Source organism: Theropithecus gelada, chromosome 9 (assembly GCF_003255815.1).
Source record: "Theropithecus gelada isolate Dixy chromosome 9, Tgel_1.0, whole genome shotgun sequence".
NCBI lineage: Eukaryota > Metazoa > Chordata > Mammalia > Primates > Cercopithecidae > Theropithecus > Theropithecus gelada.
This window is the reverse complement of record NC_037677.1, coordinates 31,885,581-31,909,894: the sequence shown is the minus strand read 5'-3', so window position 1 is coordinate 31,909,894 and position 24,314 is coordinate 31,885,581. Positions and strand designations below refer to the sequence as shown.

General features: G+C 40.2%; 1 protein-coding gene across 1 annotated transcript in view; it reads left to right on the top strand.

Annotated features, from left to right (window-relative positions):
* TMEM236 (transmembrane protein 236) overlaps positions 1–15,777 on the top strand; it is a 45,219-nt gene extending 29,442 nt beyond the window's left edge. The window contains exon 4 of the mRNA XM_025397591.1: positions 15,194–15,777. Coding sequence (XP_025253376.1) covers positions 15,194–15,777 — 584 coding nt within the window. The remainder of the gene's footprint in view (positions 1–15,193) is intronic.
* The last annotated feature ends 8,537 nt before the right edge of the window (positions 15,778–24,314 follow it).

Genomic DNA, 24,314 nt, shown 5'->3' with positions numbered 1-24,314 from the left:
GCATTCACCTGTGCAAGCTTCCAGCTTGCTGGTCTATGTCTGCAGCTCGATTTTACAGGCTGCTCTTTCCTAGAAAAGAAAATGATTTGGGGCTGCTTTTCATTAAAAGGAAAACTTTACCAAGGACTCCCGTACCCTCATATCTGCCTGAATAACTTCTTAACTCCTATATCGAAATTAAGCTTGGTTGGATTTCACACCTTGAATCAACAAACCTGGTGCTGGGAGGCAAGTTGCCTTCTTAATACCGACTACTGTTCATTAACTTGTCATTTCAGAAACCTATAATGTCACTTCAAGAGTAACTGTGAAAATTTGCATGCAGCCGGGCATGGTGGCTCACGCCTGTAATCCCAGCACTTTGGGAGGCTGAGGTGGGGGGATCATCTGAGGTCAGGAGTTTGAGACCAGCCTGGCTAACATGGTGAAACCCCATTTCTACTAAAAATACAAAAAATTAGCCAGCCGTGGTGGCAGGCGCCTGTAATCCCAGCTATTGGGGAAGCTGAGGCAGAAGAATCGCTTGAACCCAGGAGGCGGAGGTTGCAGTGAGCTGAGATGGTACCACTGCACTCCAGCCTGGGTAACAGAATATGACTCTGTCTCAAAAGAAAAAAAAAAAGGAAAGAAAATTTGCATGCATGCATGCGTGTGTGTGTGTGTGTGTGTGTGTGTGTGTGTGTTGTGTGTGTGTTTGGGAGAAGGGAGAGCTGCATCATGATCAACAATGTTTTTGTGTGTTTAAGTGTTGATGTTTTATGTGAAATTTCATTTGGGGAAAAAAAAGGTTCCTGTGCTAAATGTTTAAAAATCATTAATCTAGGGCTTCATTTAGCGTTGTAACCGTATCTGTTTCTAGGACGCTACCATTTCTACAGAGAGATAGATAGGTTGCCAACTCTCTCTCCAGGCCCGGCTCCCTGGCAATCATGACTGCACCACCTAGAGGCAAAGTGAGCCCCTATCTAAGGTCTTGTGACTGCTGCTGCTGCTCTGGGCAATTTCAGGTTTGAAGGCAGAGTGACCCATCTTGGTGGGGTACACACTGGCTTGAGGCTCAACATCTTTGAAAAACAGATAACCCTTTTAACATGCCATATTGAATTTTTTCTTTCTAATGTTTCATTTTTCCAAAAGAACACATACTCATTTTAAAAAGTTATAAAATAGAGATAAACGAAAAAGAAAAGGTAAACAAACCATAACCCTACAAACTAGAAATTTATAACTGGATAGCATCTTGATGTACATTCATCTATTAAGACAACCTATTCTGCAACTCTTTTTTTTTTTTCCTTAATGTATGGTGGGCATCATTCTCATTATTACATCTTCTTTTTGTTTTGTTTTGTTTTGTTTTTGAGACAGTCTCGCTCTGTTGCTCAGGTTGGAGTGCAGTGGCATGATCTCTGCTTACTGCAGCCTCTGGTCCTGGGCTTAAGCGATTCTCATGCTTCAGCCTCCCAGGTAGCTGGGACTACAGCCGTGCACCACCATGTCCCTCTAACTTTTGTATTTTTAGTAGAGATGGGGTTTCACCATGTTGGCCAGGCTGGTCTTGAACTCCTGACCTCAAATGATCCACCTACCTCGCCTCCCAAACTGCTGGGATTACAGGTGTGAGCCACTGTGCCCAGCCTCGTTATTACATCTTCTATTGTGTAGAAGGTGTTATTGGTCGAATTATATTCCATTATGTTAATGAACCATGATAATATAGCTAGCAGATCCCCAGTTGTTGAACAACTAGATTTGTTCCAGTTTTTAGTTATGATAAACCTTGCTATTATAAGTCTCGTTCAGAAGTAAAAGGGTTGAGAAGGACAAGGATATGGTTAGAACGCGTAAAGCGATGTGCTTTTGAGTTGGGCAGGGCAGACAAGTCACGGTTAAAGCACATGTCCATGTGTAGTGCAGGTGGGCTGTGTTTAAAGCGCCCTGGGCTACGTGTAGGAGTCAGAAACCTCTCAGTGAGGTGACTGGCAAAACAGAAGCTGGGTATGGAGAGAGTTAACTGCCTCTGGATGGGAGCCGAATGATATCAGGATGATGACTGCAGAATGTCCTCAGAAGACCTGGAGCATCTGCTCATGCCCAGACTCCTCAGCAAGAACACTGCCAGAAGAAAGTGACTACTAGGGACTGGCTACACATGCTGGGAATGTAGAGGGGCCCATAAAGGGATCGTATGTACCGTGCGGTGTGGCAAGAGGGGTTTGGCCGCATTGGGGAGAGCTGCATGTTCAGAGATGGCTGGCTAGAGGTGAGGTCAACAGGCTATTTGAGTGGAAAACCTCAGCGCCCTGCAAAGGAGGCGGTTTCCACTATCACATCAGCGAGCGGTGCCGGCTATGATGTTGGCAGGGTAAGGCTTTCAAATAAATCTGCTCCCAATGGCCCTCATCCAATGCCTTCTGCGTGGTCTTTTAATACCAGAAACTTGAGTCAGTGCCTGCAGGCGCCTCAGCAGTATAGATGATTATTTATTTCCTTAGGTCAAATGCTTAGATGCAGAACTTCTGGCTCAAAGTCCATGCAAGGTTTTAAGGTTTGTGCTATGTGTAGTTACACTGTTCCCTCTAAAGAACTTACCCTCTAAATAGCAATGTAAGGAAATACCTGTTTCTCCTTAACCTTACAACCTTGCAACAGGGGAAATTTATTCCATTTCTTCTCTTTCAAAATTGTATCGTAGGCATAGGCAAAATAGTACCTTGCCGCCTTTATAATTTGCTTTTGAAAGTAGTAGTTGTGTTTGCCATCTTCTCATAGGTTTATTGGCTGTTTGTAGTTTTTAAAAATCATATATTTAGGTCCTTGATCTGGTTTTCTGTTGGTATGGCCATTTTTCTTTTCTGTTCTTCTTCTTCTTCTTCTACTTCCTTTTTTTTTTCTACTGAATCATGAGTTCTATAAATAGTGAGGATGTTAAGTTTTGCCTGTCATAGGTGTAGAGTGTATATTTCAGGGTTCTCATTTGCCTTTTAATTTTACTATGGTGTTTTTTATATAGGGAATTTACAATTTTGATGTCATCCAAGCTATTAGTATTTCTGTATGGTGTAGTTATGCTTAAAAAGCCTTTTTTTCACTACAAGTAAAAATTATTTACCAATTATTTTCCCAAAGCAGTTAACATTTAAATGTTTAATGAAGAAAAATTGAATTATCTATAGGGTACAGATTGGTTAATTTATAAATAACCAATAAATTAGACAAGATAGTCACCATGTTTATTCACCTGAGCTGGCAAAGTTTTTAGACTTCTGTTTCTATTGTATTTCTTCTGGTATTTCCAACATATAAAAAAGCACTTAATAGAGTTCTTTAAAAATATCAGTGCCAAGCGCAGCTGCCCCAGATGAACTGGATCAGAATTTCTGGGGATGGGATTAGGCATATTTGGATTTTAAAAAAGGAAACCTCATTGAGAGACCCTGATTTATATCTCTAATTAAGAGCAGCGCTTGTTACCCTTGGCTGTACATTAAAATCAACTAAGGAAATTTGAAAGTTCGGATGTCTAGGACACACCCGGTTAATGAAATCATAATTTTCTGGAGTGAGGCCCAGGCACTATTAATCTTTAAAATTAGCAATTCCCAGATGATTGACAATTGGGAAAATAATAGGAGTGGATAGGGAGAAAGCAAGCAAGGGGAATTTACGCCAGATAATGCCCCAATTTCTTCATGAAATAGGAAGCAAATTTTCTGCTGAGAACAATGGAGATGGATGGAAGGGAGAGGACCCAAAAGAATGGGGCACGCTCTGGGGTAACTGCTGTGGGGAATGGAGATGAAGTGGGCTAGAGACAGGGAGACAGATGGATGAGTGATGTTAAGTGTGCAGCACAAACTGGAACCAGGAATTTGTTCTGCAGCTGATCCAGATTATGTTTTTTCTCACTGAGGTTCAGAAATCTGGGCCTGGCAGGTTGAAAAGATAGAAACCTTAGGACTGACTCAGGTTTGGGAGTTTGCAGAGCAGGAAGGAAGAAAGAAAAGGAACTGTTTCTCTCTGAGTTATTTCTTCTTGGTATTGACTTACCAAAATATAATTTCTGAAAATGAATGCCAACGATAATTTTTATTGAAGTCTAAGCTATTGTCATTGAACCGGGGGCCATTGGTTATCACAAATACAGGGATTCTTAGCCATGGATTTCCACCAGAGATCATCAAAATGTCTTTGCAATCCATATGCATGAGCTCTACCCACCGTTCAACAGACTGGAAGACAGAACCTGGCATCTGTAATTTTTTAAAGTTCTGCCATCGATTCTGATGCCCACTCTGAGAACCCCTTACTATAGGAAGTACTAGGAGCTGTCATAAATATCAAGTTAAAAGCAGAGAGGTCAATCCAAGCACAGGTCAATCCAAATTCTTAAGGGACCTGGCTTTCCAAATTTTCTTGAAATGTGACTCATGGCATTTTAACCAAATAGTATGTAAGAGATGTCATAGAGGTTAAAAGGAAAAAACAAAAACAAGCAAACAAACCAAAAAAAAAAAAAAAAAAACAAAAAAAAACAACAACAACAACAAAAAAACAAAGGATGCAGCTTTTTTTTTCTGAATAAAATGAATGGCATTTTGAGTTCCTCTTTAGTTCTTTTTAAGAAATAGCTTATTATACAAGATGAGTCCCGAGTGTGAGCTGGATTTCCATAATGTGTTATTTTGCAATGTGCTCAGGGGTGAGTATGAGGAACACTGTGTCCGGGGCCAAACTGGGGAGGAGGGTATTTCCTTTCCTACCCTCCTTTTGCTATTTAGAAGAAGGAAGTTTCAGGAAAGTGTGTTAGTTCTAGGATTTTTTTTCCTCTTCTCAAGAAATAAGTGGCCATCTACTAGACTGGGGTAAGAGAAGGGTAGAATTTCTGATTTATATCTTCTAATGAAGTGCCAGCTGTCTGGATTACACATGAGATTGGGCCAAAAACTATATTGGAGTGAGTTGGGTGCCAACAGACGTAGAATGTCAGGTGCTATAAAAATTTTCAGTGAAGGCAGCCTTTGATTTTGACAGCTTTATATGATTTTAACAATTTGGCATTAAATTGTTTTTTTCTTCTTTCTAAGTGGTCAAAATAATTGTGAATAATTTTAGTATATTAAATGAGACACTTGTAAGTCACAGAATACTTTGGAAACAAATATTTCAGGGAGACTGATAGGAATAAGGGAATAAAAGAATTCAGCATGTGTTACTTTATAATACCAAGCCTTGTGTTCCATATTATTATGGATCAAGAAAAGTTTATGGCCCCAGTTTGAAATTAAAGGCATAGGTCACTGATTTTCAATATTTACATTTTCATATCTTAGGTCAAAGGGAGCTGATCACCTGCATAATGTGTGGATGTTCTTTTTCTCTTCTGTTTTTTGAGAGAATGTCTCATTCTGTTGTCCATGCTGGAGGGCAGTGCCATGATCACAGTGCACTGCAGCCTCAACCTCCTGGGCTTAAGTGATCCTCCTGCTTCGGCCTCCCAAAGTGCTGAGATTACAAGCATAAGCCACTGGCTTAGCTGATGTTCTTGATCATTTGTTGTTGACATTGTGTGTATACTAATAGTAAGGTCCTATCTAGAAGAACACCACTTTTCTCATGCTCTGCTTCCACTTGCTATTTTGGGACCCTAAATCCTTCTGTTTCTGGATGTGTGTGCGTAGGTGGGTAGGTGGGTAGTTGGGGGAGCTGGAGGTTCTCAGGGACTTCTTCTTACGAGATCATAAACATAATCTTCTTGAAATCACACATCTGCCCTGATAAGGTTTGGCTGTGTTGCCACCCAAATCTCAACTTGAATTGTATCACCCAGAATTCTCACGTGTTGTGGGAGGGTCCCAGGGGAGGTAATTGAATCATGAGGGGTCGGTCTTTCCCATGCTATTCTTATGATAGTGAATAAGCCTCATGAGATCGAATGGGTTTATCAGGGGTTTCCGCTTTTGCATCTTCTTCATTCTCTCTTGCTGCCGCCATGGAAGAAGTGCCTCTCACCCTCTGCCATGATTGTGAGACCTCCCTGGCCATGTGGAACTGTAAGTCCAATAAAACCTCCTTTCCTTCGCAGTCTTGGGTATGTCTTTATCAGCAGCATGAAAACGGATTAAAACATGCCCTTTCTTCCTCCTGCCTGGTGACCCCTGATGCTACTGGTGCCTGGATGGTCTCTGGCATGCTTTGAAGCACTACTGCTGCTGTTGGTGCTGTCTGCCCAAGCACTGCAGACTGTGCCATGCCAGACTGCACTGGCACCCTCTGTGGGGCCTGATATCGCATTACATCCTCTCTTACTGTTGAGCTATGCAGGTCCCCAGCCTGTGCTGCCAGGTGCTTCTGATGTCTTCCAGGGTGTGTTAGTGGAATCAATCCTCACGGCCTTGCTTAAGGGGCTCACTCCAGGACTGGGCCAGAAGGGCATCTGAGTGGTAGACTCTGTGCAGAGCTCCACATTTTACCCATTGACTCTGTGGGAACCAGAGTCAATGGTTGGGCCGAGCTTTCATGCTTTGACTTCCTTGCCTTAGTGCAGGTTTTTCCCCCAGGATGCTCATTGCTCCCTCATGCTAATAGATTTCAGAAAAGAACTTCCTCCCACCTTTTATTCAGCAAATCTTTATGGTGGATCTGTGCCATACCAATACCAGGCACTCCACCGGTGCTGGGGGTACAAAGCTGAGCAGAAACAGGCAGACGCTGCCTTTTGGGGAGCTCCTGGTCTAGACGCTCCAGGGCTCTTAAACTACACTAATAAATATGCATAAACTGGGCTGACGGAAGTTCTTCAGAATGCAATGACTCAGGTTTCATCCATTAGGCATCAGTTCCTGTCTTCCAGCTCCTGCTGGGATTGCTAGCTCCTGTCTGTATCCAAGCACTTAAAACTCCTGAGTATTTGGGATAAAGGAGGAAATACGGGTAGAGGCATTTCAGACCATTTCAAAGTGTAGGATTATTTCTCTTTGGCAATGAGATAACCCTATGCATCTTGACATTCTACCTTACTGTATATATTTTCTTTACACATATTCAATAGTATATTATTTTTATATATATTATAAAATAAATAAACATTTCAGGGACATTGATAAGAATAACAGAACATGAAGAATTCAGCATGCATGTATCTATATATTATATATTTTGAGTAAAATATATCTAGAAATATATATCATAAGTCACACAAATAATATAATTACCTTTGTATAAAATATATTGTAAATTAAAGAACATTTTCTAGTCTAACCATATATCTCTTGGGGAGGAGGACCACAATATGATTGAAAAACTGAAGATTAGGAATTTTAGATGGGAACATTTTTTCAATATTTAAAAATAGAATATTTAAAAATGGATAATATTAAGATTTTAGCAATACTTGTCCAGTGTTAGATAAGTCTGTAAAGCAGCGGTAGAGGGAAAAATGATCTCTAAACCATCCAGTGGGCTGGGCATGGTGGCTCACACCTGTAATCCCAGCACTTTGGGAGGTTGAGGTGGGAGAGCCGCTTGAGTCCAGGAGTTCAAGTCCAGTCTGAGTAACATAGCAAGACCCCATCTCTACAAAAAAAAAAAAAAAAGTTAAAAAAATTTAAACCATCCAGCTTTCTAGTTGTGTCCTCTGACAAAATAACTCTCTTAACATTTACATTGTATAAAATATAGAAATGATACATTTATTTATTGTCAGATTTATGCAATGAGTGGCAAGGAACTGAAATAGGATCTTAGGGTTTTTGAATTTACTAGACAACAATCTCATGCTTTCTGTAAAGAAAGCTGCCACAACTATTTCACAGCTGAGAATGTATGCCCACAGGCTTTTCCAGAACTGATGATGGCTGAATATTCATCTTGAATTCATTATTATTATTTGGTGAAAACTTGTACACAGTTTTGAGCATAGGCAGTAGTATGCTGGTCAGTGTTTAATCAGTTACCTTTGTGGAGTAGGGTTGAGGAGTGGGGAAGTCCTGATTTGTAGCATTTGCCAGCGTCTGTGGTGTAAATTCTCCCACCATGACCAATTTCAAGCTACCAGTGATATCACTGAACACTGATCATGGAATTAGGAAGAGATATGTACAAGAGGCTCTTCTTAGCTGGTGTAAGCTGCCTTCACTTGTGTGGGTTATATCTGTAGGGTAGCATTTTCCTTTGTGATGTGAACAGGCAAATATGAAAATTAAACTCATGATCTTGTTTAGTCTTTGTAGTGTGACAGTGTTTCTCAAACTTGTGACTTCCCCTGATATACCAGATAATGAGTTATGGTGGAACTATAGCCAAAGTTAAATTACAGTCACCCTTACTATTTACTGCATTCTAATATATTCTATTCTGTCCCAATTAATTTAAAACAATAAATTATTTCACTATTGCTACTTTTTATTTATGTAACACATAAATGATCATTCTATATGCCAAACACTATTTTTTTTGGGGGTGGGGGGGACGGAGTCTTTGCTCTGTCACCCAGGCTGGAGTGCAGTGGTGCGATCTCGGCTCACTGCAAGCTCCGCCTCCCGGGTTCACGCCATTCTCCTGCCTCAGCCTCCCGAGTAGCTGGGACTACAGGAGCCCGCTACCACGCCCGGCTAGTTTTTTGTATTTTTTAGTAGAGACAGGGTTTCACCGTGTTAGCCAGGATGGTCTCGATCTCCTGACCTTGTGATCCGCCCATCTGGGCCTCCCAAAGTGCTGGGATTACAGGCGTGAGCCACCGCGCCCGGCCGCCAAACACTATTTTTAAGTGCTTTACTGACGTATTCCTTCATTAGAACCGACCTGTGAGGTAGATGTCCCATGTCATCATTTATTGCTTGGCAATATGACTTGTCTTCCCTACCTCAGTGAGAGTATGTCAAAATAACAGTGTTTAGCTGGGTGTGGAGGTTCATGCCGGTAATTCCAGAGCATTGAGAGGCTGAGGCAGAAGGATTGCTTGAGGTCAGGTGTTCAAGACCAGCCTGGGCAACATAGTGAGAGTCCCATCTCTACAAAAAATTGAAAAATGAGCCAGGAGTCATAGCGCATGCCTGTAGTCCCAGCTACTTGGGATTCTGAAGTGGGAGGATCACATTTGCCCAGGACATCAAAGCTGCAATGAGCCAGGATTGTGTCACTGCACTCCAGTCTGGGTAGAGCAAGACTGTGTCTCAAAAATAATAAATAAATAAATAAATAAATGATGAAGTTGAAGCTCTGCTTTCTAAGGTTTAGTCCGGAGTGCTGTATTTGAATGGAAGCTGCTAGAAGGGTGAGAATCTCACCTGTTGATTGTTGTGTCTTCCACAATTCCTAGTACGGGATCTTAGACATTCTAAGTGTTTGAGACAGTGAATAAATGAATGGATGAAGGAGTGAGCCTGCAGTCCCAGCTAGCTGGGAGACTGGGGCAGGAGGATCGCTTGAGCCCAGGAGCTTGAGGCTGCAGTGAGCTATGACTGTGCCCCTGCACTCCAGCCTGGGCAAGAGAGTGAGACCATGTCTCTAAAGTAAATAAGTAAATAAATAAATAAATAAATAACAGTGTTTCTAATTTACCTTGAGGTGTGTTTTAATTTATTGCCTTTTTCCCCTTGTCCTCTGAAATTATGATGACTACCGGTGCTTTGTGTGCTGCATGTTTTTTCAGAAATCATTTTTAAAGGACTGGTAATTTTCTTCTGCTCCCGATAGTTTTCTCCGTGTTATGCCTACATCATTCGTTTTTAGATTGCTCTAACCATTTTCCCCTCGGGGGAAATAGATTTGGGGGCTTGTTAGTTAAGACTAGCCATGTTTGTTTCTGAGTAATTATGTTTTGACTGATGTGAACTGGTAACAATCTCTTTGCACATCAGCTGCCTCTGCTGACTTCTGTGTCTTCATTCTACTGCCTCATATTTGCCTCTAAGTAGCTACTTTTGCTCCAACCTAATAAACTTAGAACGAAATCCAAAACTTTTATCCTGGACCATAGGACGCTCTATCATCTGTCTCTGCCACAGAGAGTGTGGTACAAGGGTTAAGGGTTTGGGACTCAAGTTCTGCTTTTTCTGCTAGCTAGCTGTGTGACCTTGGAAACAGTGCATAATCTCTCTGTGCCTCAGTTTACTCATCATTAAAATGGGAAAATAGGCGGCATGCAGTGGCTCATGCCTGTAGTAATTCAGTGTGTTGGGAGGCTGAGGCAGGAGGATCACTTGGGTCCAGGAGTTTGAGACCAGCCTAGGCAACACAGTAAGTCATCCATGTCTCTATTAAAAGTAAAAATAATAAAAAAAAAATTAGTCAGGTGTGGTGGTGCAAGCCTGTAGTCTCAGCTATTTGGGAGGCTGAGGCAGGAGGATCACTTGAGTCTGGGAGTTGGAGGCTGTAGTGAGCTATGATTGTGCCACTGCACTCTGGTCTGGGCGACAGAGCAAGACCCTGTCTCTAAAATAACATAAAGTAAGATAAAACGGGAAAACCATAGGGTTTTAATAAGTGAGTTAAAGCATATAAAGGGTTTGGAACAGTGCCTGATACGTAGAAAGGTCTTAATAGTCACCAGCTCTTTTTCTCTCCCACTTCCTCTCTGCATCCCCCACCTTTCACCAAACTCCTTTCTTTCAGTTCATGCTAGCTGAAGGATATTTACACAGGCCACTCCCACTACCTGCAAGTTCTTTCTTCCATTCCTCACTGAATCAATTCCTACTCATGCTTCCTATCTCTGCTTAATTGTCACGTCTCAGACGAGCCTCCTTTGACTCCCCAGTGAATCCCCTTTGATTATCTCTCATCACAGAATTTACTTTCCTTTAAAGCCCGGCCACCATTTATTATTCCATATTTATTGGTATGACTGTAGGAGACTCAGAGTCACGAAGCTAGGAACTACTTCCATGCTATTTAGGATGCCATTTGCCAATGTCTAGCCCAGGCTTGGTACGGTACTCTCGTATTTGCTCATTGCAGGCCATTGGGAGTCTAATGAATGCATTTTTAGCATCAGCGTTCTTCCTGGATGTTTTTAGGTGCTTTGTGATTCCTTTTTCTTTTCTTCTTTTATTAATTAATTAATTATTGGAGATGGAGTCTCACTCTGTTGCCCAGGCTGGAGTGCAGTGGTGCAATCCCGGCTCACTGCAACCTCCATCTCCTGGGTTCAAGTATTTCTCCTGCCTCAGCCTCCTGAGTAGCTGGGATTACAGGCCTGCACCAACGTGCCCTGCTAATATTTTGTATTTTCAGTAGAGACGGGTTTCACCACGTTAGCCAGGTTGATCTGGAAGTCCTGGCCTCAAGTGATCCCCCAGCCTCGGCCTTCCAAAGCGCTGGGATTACAGGCATAAGCCACTGTACCTGCATCTGTTTTTATTTGGATAACATACTGTTTTCCTGTTCTCTTCGCAAGAGGAATGCACACTCTAGAAAATGCCTCACTACTGAATTGTTACCGTGTGCCTTGTTTTTTCCCTCCCCCGTTAGGTGTTCAAAACTTTTGGGGAAAAAGTTAGAGGTAAAAATAAATCCATAAATAAACAACTAAGTAAAGTATGTTACAGTTGCCTACTTAGCCTCTAGTCTGCTAACGAAATGACATTTTCTTGGTCATTTAGCTTATAGAGTAACGATCAAAAGTCATTTCAGCAACTAGAATCAGATGTAGGAAAGTGTATCAAGAGGCTGCTATTTTTACTTTTTTTTTTTTGGAGACGGAGTCTAGCTCTGTCGCCCAGGCTGGAGTGCAGTGACCGGATCTCAGCTCACTGCAAGCTCCGCCTCCCGGGTTCACGCCATTCTCCTGCCTCAGCCTCCCAAGTAGCTGGAACTACAGGCGCCACCTCGCCCGGCTAGTTTTTTGTATTTTTTTTTTTAGTAGAGACGGGGTTTCACCGTGTTAGCCAGGATGGTCTTGATCTTCTGACCTCGTGATCCGCCCGTCTCGGCCTCCCAAAGTGCTGGGATTACAGGCTTGAGCCACCGCGCCCGGCCTATTTTTACTTTTTAAAGGGCAATGTGCGCTTCTCAGGAGGTGAGGAGAGCTCTCTCTTTATGCTTATGTCTTCTATGGATTTTGTGCCAGTGAATATCGTTTTACCCAAACAGAACAAATAACAACCAACAACAACAGGAAAAGAATTCCAGCTCTAAGTGGACATTTAGAAAGTCATGTGGAGAGCAAACTCATCCTGGAGCTAACGGGAATAGCATCAAATCCATGAGCCTGTACTTTGCTCCGAGATGTGCTTGCTCGTCCCCTCCAATGACCAAAAGATTTCTCAGCTTCCTTAACTCTCCCCAGTCCCCTGGGAGGCCATCAAAGCTTTCCAGTTAATAGTTCTAGTACTTCTCACTTGGAAAGAGGAAGCAGAATCCGTGTACCCCCTGATTTAGTTTGAGCTGTGTAAAGATACGAAGTTCAAAGACCTAATTTCACCTCATACACATGTATCTCATTAAAACCAAACTCCAGCTAAGACTTCATTGTTCATGGCAGCTGCTCTTAGCATCTGAAATGTTAAGACTCTCACCGACTGTTTAAAAAAATGTTAATGTGTCACTTTTGGGGTTTCCACTTCCTGGCTTTGAAACAATGCTGAATTTGCAATCATCTTTCAAAAGCCCAAATTACACACTGTGTTCTGAATGTTGACAAAGCCATTTGGATTTTCATTATGACAGTTTCACCTATCAAGAGAGGGGAACAAAAGTTCTCTAGGACATGACATATTCTAAGGCAATATTTTCTATATTGATTTTTAAATTCATTTTTATTTATTTTATTTTTTGAGATGGAGTCTCGCTTGTCGCCCAGGCTGGAGTGCAGTGGTGCGATCTTAGCTCACTGCAACTTCCTTCTACCGGGTTCAAGCAATTCTCATGCCTCAGCCACCAGAGTAACTGGGATTCCAGGCGCCCACCACCACTCGCAGCTAATTTTTTAATTTTTACTAGAGATGGGTTTCACCATGTTGGCCAGGCTGGTCTCAAACTCCTGACCTCAGGTGATCCACCTGCCTGGGCCTTCCAAAGTGCTCGGATTACAGGCATGAGCCATCACGCCTGGCTCTATATTAATTTTTTAAATAATATAAGAAGTGCAATAGATACAAATGAGCATCTGAGTTTAAAAAGATGGTTTTATGAATTTAAGAATAATAACTTGTTATATACTTTTCTCCCTTACTTGAGTATTATTTATTAAGATGATTCCCACTCAGGCCACTGAATTCTAATATTGATAAAGAAGTTTCTAAGGTCATGGGTGCTGACATTTACCTATCAATGATTCATACTGGAAGTAATGTGTCATCAAGAATTTAGATTATCTTTTTAGTTTATAAAAATGCTCAATTCACACTTAAACTTTAAAACTAATTAGTTACTTGTATAAAAGAAACTAGAAATGTATTGTGTCCTTTAAACAAACTCCTACTTATAGTAGTCAAGCATTTTATTAGTTATCAATCATAATTTATTTATTGTAAAATGTTTTCATGTTCAGCTCCATGCACTTCAACAAGTTTTTATTGACTTTGTCTCTTTGACCTTTAGAGCTATTCAGTCTAATGACTCCCTTTAAATTTTGTCTTATCACGTCATATGGCAGCTCAGCATGTTTGCTGAGTAAACTTTGTCAAGTCCTGATAATTTCTTAGCAACCAAAATGGTGTTTTAGTGGATAAATGTTTGAAAAAGAACACGTTATCCCTTCTGTGCATAAAAACAATGCCATCAACATTGTTTTAGGTCTTGAGATTTGAGAATTTGTACATAATCCAACCTCAACACCCATGTATACACGGAGAGGAACACACACACACACACACACACACACACACACACACAATGGTGTTGCATCACGTGCCTTATTCTTTCAGATCACTGGTGTGTTGACCATGGCCACAGAAGAGATGCTTTAGGTTAACCAACCCTAATGATCACTTCAAGAATCTTTGCAAAAGAACAGCTTAAAAACCTTGGATTCAGCATGTCACTCTTCACTAGGAATCTCTAGTGGTCAAATAGATTCCCTCTAGACCGGTTACCATGGCTCACGCCTGTAATCCCAGCACTTTGGGAGACCGAGGCGGGAAGATCACTTGAGGTCACGAGTTTGAAACCAGCCTGGCCAACATGGAAACCCCGTCTCTACTAAAAATTAGCCAGGCATGGTGGTGTGCACCTGTAATCCCAGCTACTCGTGCGCCGAGGCAGGAGAATCGCTTGAACCAAGGAGTTGGAGGTTGCAGTGAGCTGAGATCATGCTGCTACACTCCAGCTTGGGTGACAGAGCAAGACTCTATCACACACACACACACACAAAACACACAAAAAAACAATGGATTGCCTCTTAGCACCAAACTTCATACCTGGAGATCTGGGGTATGGTCATCTCTGTGAGCCCCTTCTTATAAAATGACAGGGTGTTTGTCTTACAAAATGACAGGGTTGGATTGGGGGACTTTTAGATTCATTTGATTTTATGACGCTCAAATGTTTTATAATTAACTCATGATCTATTGTATCTAGACAGGTAATAGCAGCCATGAAGTTAAGAGTTTGTCAATCGGAGTCAAACAAATCTAGGTGTGAATTCCAGCTCTGCCCAATACTAACTGCATTTGAATATCAGCGTTCTTTAACCTCTCAAGACCCAGTTTCTATAGTTGTAAAATGGGATAGTAATCCCTATTTCTCAGCTTTGTTCTGAGGATTAAATGAGATAATAATGTGTGAAAGTGTATAGCTTAGAAACCAATAATGTTTGTTATTATGGAGTGGTAAAAAATGACTTCGGATCTGAATCCAGGAAAATACCAAGACACCAAGAGCCTTCTCCACCTCTATGTTTTTTCAGTGTGCTACTTCAGTGTTATCTTGAAATTCCATGGGTAAAATGGCCTCAAATAATAGAATATGTGGGGAGGGAGAGCATCAGGATAAATAGCTAATGCATGTGAGGCTTAATGTCTAGGTGATGGGTTGACAGGTGCAGCACACCACCATGGCACACGTTTGCCTATGTAACAAACCTGCATGTCCTGCACATGTATCCTGGAACTTAAAATAAAATTAAATTAAGTGAAAAACAAAAGAATATGGAGAATTCCACCTTTAAATGGAATTTTAAATTTGAATAACATTTGAGCTAAAATGGATACATTTTAAAAAACTAAAATGTAAATAAATCTGTTCATTGCAGGTAGCCAAAATGGGCACACCCATTCAAGCTCTTTGCAACACATAAAAACGGTGACAGAGCAAGTGAGGCAAAGTCAAGAAAATGCTGCATCTCCCCAGGCAACCAACAGCACCCAGTTGTCGCAGCCATCAGGAGCCATGACATGGAGCCAGGTGTCTGTGTTCACGGGACTCCAGGAGCCCTCCTGTGACTCTGGAATCCTGAAAACAATGTCCCGGCGAGATGTCCGGGCAGAATTATTCTTATGGAGCTTTCTCCTGTGGTCTGACACAATAGAAATGGTGCGTGTGGCTGGTCACCCCAAAGTGTACAAGTCAAGCTGGCTATACCCAGTCTACATATTCAGTTTTATTTCTCTCCTTCGAATTACATTCACTCCCCAAAACCCTCTTCTCAATTCCCTGAGCATCCTGCTGCAAGATTTACCATTTGTTTTTGTTAGACTTGGTTTAATCATTGCCCTGGGGACTATCACACCCGTGCTGGGCCTGTGTAAAAATATCCTCGTGACTCTCTCTTACATTTACTTCAATTACCTAACCAGACTCAGGTTTTTTTCTGCCTTTGAAATGTCTCCATTTTAAAAAGAAAACGGGATCTAGTAAGGCCTCTTTGTGATACCTGTGTGCACATTTGTAATCCTTCTTTTTTTCTTGGGGTGTAGGTTTTTGCACTATAAAGGAAATGACTAGATTGTAGAGAATAAGCCATTTTTACTAACTCTAGCATATCAGTTTTTTTTTTTTACACATACAAAAGGTGCTAAATTTAAGTAAAGTAATATTCTTGTAAGTTGGCTTTCAGGTATTTCTAGAAAGGGTTAGCAGTTAATTTTAGTTAGTTAGATATACTGAGGTCCCCAACCCCTGGCACATGGTCCCAGTACCTGTCCCTGGTCTGTTAGGAAGCAGCCTGCACAGCACGTGGTGAGCCTCGAACTGAACGTTCCCGCCTGAACTCCACCTCCTGTCAGATCAGCAGCGGCATTAGATCCTCATACGAGCCCAAACCCTGTTGTGAACTGTGTATGCGAGGGATCTAGCTTGCGCTCCTTATGAGAATTTAATGCCTGATGATCTGAGGTGGAACAGTTTCATCCCAGAACCCACCCTCACCCCCACCCCCAACCGTGGAAAAATGGTCTTCCACAAAACTGGTCCCTGGTGCCCAAAAGGTTGGGGACCACGGATGTACACCACACTTTTTCTAAGAATACTCTTTAATAGAGCCTTTTAAAAAACTAAGAAGCTTTTCCATCAAGTTAGCCCAAGAATAAGATTTTTATCTTTTATATAGAGAGGATTATATGAATTGATTGAGTAAATTTAGTTTTAAAGAACACACCTGAAATTATTGAATAATTTTTAGACTAAGCTTTTTTTTTTTTTTGAGACAATGTCTCGCTCTTGTCCCCCAGGCTGGAGTGTGATGGTGATGGTGCAATCTCAGCTCACTGCAACCTCTATCTCCCAGGTTCAAGCGATTCTCCTGCCTCAGCCTCCCGAGTAGCTGGGATTACAGGCGCCTGACACCATGCCCAGCTAATTTTTGTATTTTTAGTAGCGATGGGGTTTCACCATGTTGGCCAGGCTGATCTCAAACTCCTGACCTCAGGTGATCCGCCCACCTCAGCCTCCCAAAGTGCTAGGATTACAGGAGTGAGCCACCATGCCTGGCCAGATTATATTTTTTTTAAATTTGAAAATTGTTGTTCCTTCAAACACGGAATTATATTCTTTATTCCATTGTGGCAAGGGACTTTTATTCAATAAATTGATTTCAGCATAAAAAGCAATTCACTTTAATAGATATTTGGCTCAGTTTAAGGCTTAGCTGTGTTGCCAGTACTGAAGTACTAATATGAGTGTTGTTCAGTAAAATGAAGTCAAGGTACATCAGTAATACCAATATAAAATTTCATATTAAAAAGCCATAAAGTGAAGACAGATTTCAAAGTAAAAGAATATTTTATTTGTGGAATTTTATGCTGTGATAAATAATCAAAGTACAAGCCCTGTTTAAAATTAAAAGTTCAGCTTACACATACAATGGCCAATGTATCAGTGTCTTATGTGATACCATATCATGGATATATTGATGTTATAAGATAATTACATACGAAATCATGCAACTTGCTTTCACCCTGTTGGGACACTCTCTGATATTCCCAGTCAGCGCCGTTCATTTGATAGGAATTTTCAGATGCTGGAGAGATTTGTGAGAGGCTTACGTATGCAAGAGTAATGATTATATAGCCAGTTTCTTCAATGATCTGTGATAACAAATAGCTTAAGAATTTGACATATGGCCAGGCATGGTGGCTCACACGTGTAATCCCAGCACTTTGGGAGGTCGAGGCAGGTGGATCTCTGGAGTCCAGGAATCTGAGACCAGCCTGGGCAACATGGAGAGACTCTACCTCTACAAAAATTACAAAAACTAGCTGGGTATGGTGATCTACACCTATAGTCGCAGCTACTTAGGAGGCTGAGGCAGGAAGATTGCTTGAGCCGAGGAGGTCAAGGCTGCAGTGAGCTATGATCATGCCACCGCACTCCAGACTGGGCAACAGAGTGACACCCATCTAAAAAAAAAATAAAAGAGAATTTCACCTTGTGTTATTCTGCGCTCCACCAAATACCTCTCCTCCTGCCGCCCTGTCTGCCTTTCCCTCTGTTTTAGGATTTTTCTCACACTGTAAAAGAAGATCTACTCAGAGTTGTTAAAAGCTTACCTTCCAGCTTTCTGATTTGAGGTAGGTACTTTAACCTCTGTGGGTCCCCGTTTCCACATCTAAAAGATGAACATAATACTTGTACTACATTAATAGGGTTAGGAGGGTTAAAGGGTAAAGAATCCTTTGAGCACATTATCTGGCAAACCATAATAATCTGATAAATGCTAAGTATTGGAATGGTACTAAGTCTCCAAGAAACAAGTATCTCAATGCATTTTTAGAAATTTCCCGTTTTATTCTTTTCTGTGGCCCTGCTCACCCTCTGGGAATAATCATTTAAACCTTGCATTTGTGAAAAATAATACATACAATCTGAAGGTTACTTCAGACTATGCTTTTTCATCGAGCAGTATTGTATTCAAAAGTGATCAATCTGCTGAATATATAGATTAAAATGGACACAAGCCTCCATTCATTGGACATTTGAGTGTCTCTCCTCTGAATTCCCATAGAATCTGAATTACAGCACTTCATTCATACTTACATTATGTGTTTACTTTTCTGAGTGGCCTATTAATCTTTATTCCTTAAAGGAGAGCCTGAGGGCATCTTGTTTACCAATGCATCTCTCTCTTCATCAATCAACCCTGCAGGAGCTTACAAGATGTATAACTTAAAACAATGATAATACAAGGCCCAGTGCAGTGGCTCATGCACCAACGGTTTGGGAGGCCAAGGCAGGAGGATAACTTGAGGCCAGGAGTTCGAGACCAGCCTGGCCAACATGGTGAAACACAGTCTGTACTAAAAATACAAAAATTAGCTGGGTGTGGTGGCACACGCCTGTAGTCTCAGCTACTTGGGAGGCTGAGGCAGGAGAATCACTTGAATCTGGGAGGCGGAGGTTGCAATGAGCTGAGATTGTGCCACTGCAAGCCAGCCTGGGTGACAAGAGTCTCCAAAAAAAAAAAAAAATTATAATACAAGTAATTTCTTTTGAATTCTGCCATGGGTGTCTTTTTATTATTAAGAAAAGTCTATAATCAAGGGATTCATTTATGATATTCCCAAATATGAAAATATTTTATGTAAGCATACATTTATCTCTATATTAGAACTTAGCAACAGTGCTCAGATCAACTCAAAAGTATTACTTGAATTTAGAATGTACTTTTATCTGATATTTTAATATGAATGTGCCTGATATTTTTGGAAGTCACAACACTTTATACAAATAATGAAGGCATATACAAAAGATTATGTGTAGGAGGAAAATTGAGTAGCTAATTTAATTTAAATTAATATTTTACTTAGACTGTATACATGTTTACAGAGTGCAAGTCTATGGGATTTAATAGATATTACAACAAATTACACTGGGAAAACATTGATAGTTCTACACTGTAATTAAATATCATATATATTATTAAAATTATTAGGTTGGTGCAAAAGTAGTTGAGGTTTTTGACATTGAAAGTGGTGGTGCACGCCTGTAATCCCAGCTACTCAGGAGGCTAGCTCAGGAGAATTGCTAGAACCCAGAAGGCAGAGGTTGCAGTGAGCTGAGATCTTGCCACTATGCTCCAGCCTGGGCGACAGAGTAAGACTCTGTCTCAAAAAAAAAAAAAGTCCACTATGGTTAATTATAGGAAAGTATGTTTAAAAATGAATCTATGATTAGGCTATTAATATGTAGTCTAATAATTTTATTGTATTATACTTATAAAATAATTTTATAATTTTACAAAATTTTGTTGATGCTATATTTGATGCTTAAAAAGTGGGCAAAGGATATGAACAGACACTTCTTAAAAGAAGACATTTATGCAGCCAACAGACACATGAAAAAATGCTCATCATCACTAGCCATCAGAGAAATGCAAATCAAAACCACAATGAGATACCATCTCACAGCAGTTAGAATGGTGATCATTAAAAAGTCAGGAAACAACAGGTGCTGGAGAGAATGTGGAGAAACAGAAACACTTTTACACTGTTGTTGAGAGTGTAAACTAGTCCAACAATGGTGGAAGACAGTGTAGCGATTCCTCAAGGATCTAGAACTAGAAATACCATTTGACCCAGCCATCCCATTACTGGATATATACCCAAAGGTTTATAAATCATGCTGCTATAAAGACACATGCACACGTATGTTTATTCCAGCACTATTCACAATAGCAAAGACTTGGAACCAACCCAAATGTCCATCAATGATAGACTAGATTAAGAAAATGTGGCACATAAAATCATGAATGAACTCCCATTCACAATTGCTTCAAAGAGAATAAAATACCTAGGAATCCAACTTACAAGGGATGTGAAGGACCTCTTCAAGGAGAACTACAAACCACTGCTCAATGAAATAAAAGAGGACACAAACAAATGGAAGAACATTCCATGCGCATGGATAGGAAGAATCAATATTGTGAAAATGACCATACTGCCCAAGGTAATTTATAGATTCAATGTCATCCCCATTTAGCTACCAATGACTTTCTTCACAGAATTGGAAAAAACTACTTTAAAGTTCATATGGAACCAACAAGGAGCCCGCGTTGCCAAGACAATCCTAAGTCAAAAGAACAAAGCTGGAGGCATCACACTATCTGACTTCAAACTATACTACAAGGCTACAGTAACCAAAACAGCATGGTACTGGTACCAAAACAGAGATATAGACCAATGAAACAGAACAGAGACCTCAGAAATAACACCACACACCTACAACCATCTAACCTTCGACAAACCTGACAAAAACAAGAAATGGGGAAGGAAAACTGGCTAGCCATAAGTAGAAAGCTGAAACTGGATCCCTTCCTTACTCCTTATACAAAAATTAATTCAAGATGGATTAGAGACTTAAATGTTAGACCTAATACCATAAAAACCCTAGAAGAAAACCTAGGCAATGCCATTCAGGACATAGGCATGGGCAAGGACTTCATGTCTAAAACACCAAACGCAATGGCAACAAAAACCAAAATTGATAAATGGGATCTAATTAAACTAAAGAGCTTCTGCACAGCATAAAGAAACTACCATCAGAGTGAACAGGCAACCTACAGAATGGGAGAAAATGTTTGCAATCTACTCATCTGACAAAGGGCTAATATCCAGAACCTACAAAGAACTGAAACAAATTTACAAGAAAAAACCCCATCAATAAATGGGTGAAGGCTATGAACAGACACTTCTCAAAAGAAGACATTTATGCAGCCAACAGACACATGAAAAATGCTCATCATCACTAACCATCAGAGAAATGCAAATCAAAACCACAATGAGATACCATCTCACACCAATTAGAATGGCAATCATTAAAAAGTCAGGAAACAACAGGTGCTGGAGAGGATATGGAGAAATAGGAACACTTTTACACTGTTGGTGGGACTGTAAACTAGTCCAACCATTGTGGAAGACAGTGTGGCGATTCCTCGAGGATCTAGAACTAGAAATACTATTTGACCCAGCCATCCCATTACTGGGTATATACCCAAAGGATTACAAATCGTAACGCTACAAAGACACATGCACATGTATGTTTATTGCGGCACTATTCACAATAGCAAAAACTTGGAACCAACCCAAATGTCCATCAATGACAGACTGGATTAAGAAAATGTGGCACATATACACCATGGAATACTATGCAGCCATAAAAGAGGATGAGTTCGTGTCCTTTGTAGGGACATGGATGCAGCTAGAAACCATCATTCTTAGCAAACTATCACAAGAACAGGAAACCAAACACCTCATGTTCTCACTCATAGGTGGAAATTGAACAATGAGAACACTTGGATACAGGAAGGGAAACATCACACACCAGGGCCTGTTGTGGGGTTGGGGGAGAGAGGAGGGATAGCATTAGGAGATATACCTAATGTAAATGACGAGTTAATGGGTGCAGCACACCAATATGGCACATGTATACATATGTAACAAACCTGCACATTGTGCACAAGTACCCTAGAACATAAAGTATAATTGAAAAAAAAAAAAAAAAAGAAAACGTGGCACATATACACCATGGAATACTATGCAGCCGTAAAAAAGAATGAGTTCATGTCCTCTGTAGGGACATGGATGCAGCTAGAAACCATCACTCTCAGCAAACTATTGCAAGAACAGAAAACCAAACACCACATGTTCTCACTCATAGGTGGAAATTGAACATACCAATGAACAGCATACCAATATGGCACATGTATAAATATGTAACAAACCTGCATGTTGTGCACCTGTACCCTAGAACTTAAAGTATAATAATAAAAAAAGATAGAAAATCAGAGCAAGGTTAAAATGAAGTATTATTGTTATTATTAATAGTTCTTATCTTCTTTAACAGAGAGAGTTATGTTACTCTAATGGGATACTGAATTTTGGAGGAAAGACTCTTGAGGGATGAAAAAAAATTCCTGATAGAGCTAATAATTGTGGATGGAGAATTGAAGTTACATTTGAGTAGGGGTTTGCTAGGCTCACTCATTTTTCCATCCTTTCTATTCACTTAGAAAACTATAAAATGCCTAGATAAAATAACAGGGTAAAAATAAACACAGAAGCAATAAAAAAATAAAAATTAATCTATGATTAGGCTATTAATATATAGTCTAATAATTTTATTGCATTATAATTATAAAATAATTTTATAATTTTATAAAATTTTATTGATGCTATAATTTTTATAAAATTTTATTTATTTTATAATTTTACAAAAAATTCTAATACCTCTAATAGACTTTTTAGTGTCTTTTCTTTCTAAAAGTTAATGTTTGAAATTACAATGTGTAAATGTTATCATCTTGTTTTTCTTATTAGGGCCCCATTTCACTGAATGACAATTGCAATGAGGCATAGGAAAGAAAAGGGAAATGAAACTGCTTACTGAAGTCCTACTATGTGCTGTGCACTATGCTGTTTGCCTAATAAATAATTGCCTTGTGCTGTGTACCTTGGAGCAGCACCGTACACAGTGAATATATCAAATGCTTTTCACAAAAAGAGCAACATATCACTTAGAAGCTATAGAACTTAAAAATAGCTACTTATACTCCATATAGTAAATAATAGAAGAAAAAAAATGAAATGGCTAAAGACATTTTGTTTTACAGTGGGGCTATTTTTACATGTTAATTAAAATTCTATGTTTAAGCAAATCTCTTGTGATGTCTGCTTCATTATGAGGGGATGCATTTGTATTAGTCAATTCGCTAGAGGGACAGAGCTAATAGGATAGATGTATATATGAAAGGGAGTGTATTAAGGAGTATTGACTCACACGATCCCAAGGTGAAGTCCCACAATAGGCCATCTGCAGGCTGAGGAGAAAGGAAGCCAGTTCGAGTCTCAAAACCTCAAAAATACGGAAGCCAACAGTGCAGTCTTCAGTCTGTGGCCAAAGGCCCAAGGGCCCCTGGCAAACCACTGGTGTAGGTCCAAGAGTCCAAAAGCTGAAGAACATGGAGTCCAGTGTTGGAGGGCAGGAAGCATCCAGCACAGGAGAAGGATGGAGGCCAGAAGACTCAGCAAGTCTAGTCCTTCCACGTTTCTCTGCCTACTTTTATCCTAGCCATGCTGGCAGCTGATTAGATGGAGCCCACCCAGATTGATGGTGGGTCTGCCTCTCACCGTCCACTGACTCAAATGTTAATCGCCTTTGGTGACACCCTCACAGACACACCCAGGAACAATACTTTGCCTCCTTCAATCCAATCAAGTGGACACTCAGTATTAACCGTCGCAGCCTTTATACAATTTTCAGCTTCCTGGTTGCCTGTCTCACATCCACCTTCTGTGCTCTGTAGTAATCGAATCCAAACACACAAACAGTAGAGTCAGAAGGTGAAAAAATAGAGAAACAGAGAGCCATGTACACCTGCCCACATAGAGACACTGAGAACCAGATCTGACTGCATTAGAAAGGTGTTTCCAATGTTTACAAGGCGAGATTAATGAATGAATTCTAAATCATACAGCGCCCCTTCAGGTTGAACAGTACACAACCTCTACATCCCTGAATACCAGTGATTAATAGCTTTAGTGACATGAGATATTTGTATTAACAATTATTTACAAGAGCTTTTACAAATATTACCATATCTATTCTGAAGATTATTTTTTGGAAATTTCATTAATTTATCATTTGACAAATTTGAGTGCCCGTTATAGACTAGGTATGGTTTTATATGAATTTGAGGATAATATTTACTAAAGTAACACTTGCTGTGAAAGTTTGCATTTATATACACACAAATCTTAATTTCCCAAGATATGCCTATTTTTAATAAGATTATTTTTTATTTTAACTCATAATTATTCTTATATTGAAATGGAAATAATGGATTTTTAAGGAATGCCTTCTTTTGCCACAAAATTTTTTTTCTTTTAAATATTTAACTCAGATGCCTTAGAGGTGTTCAGAATATTTGAGTGAACAAATAG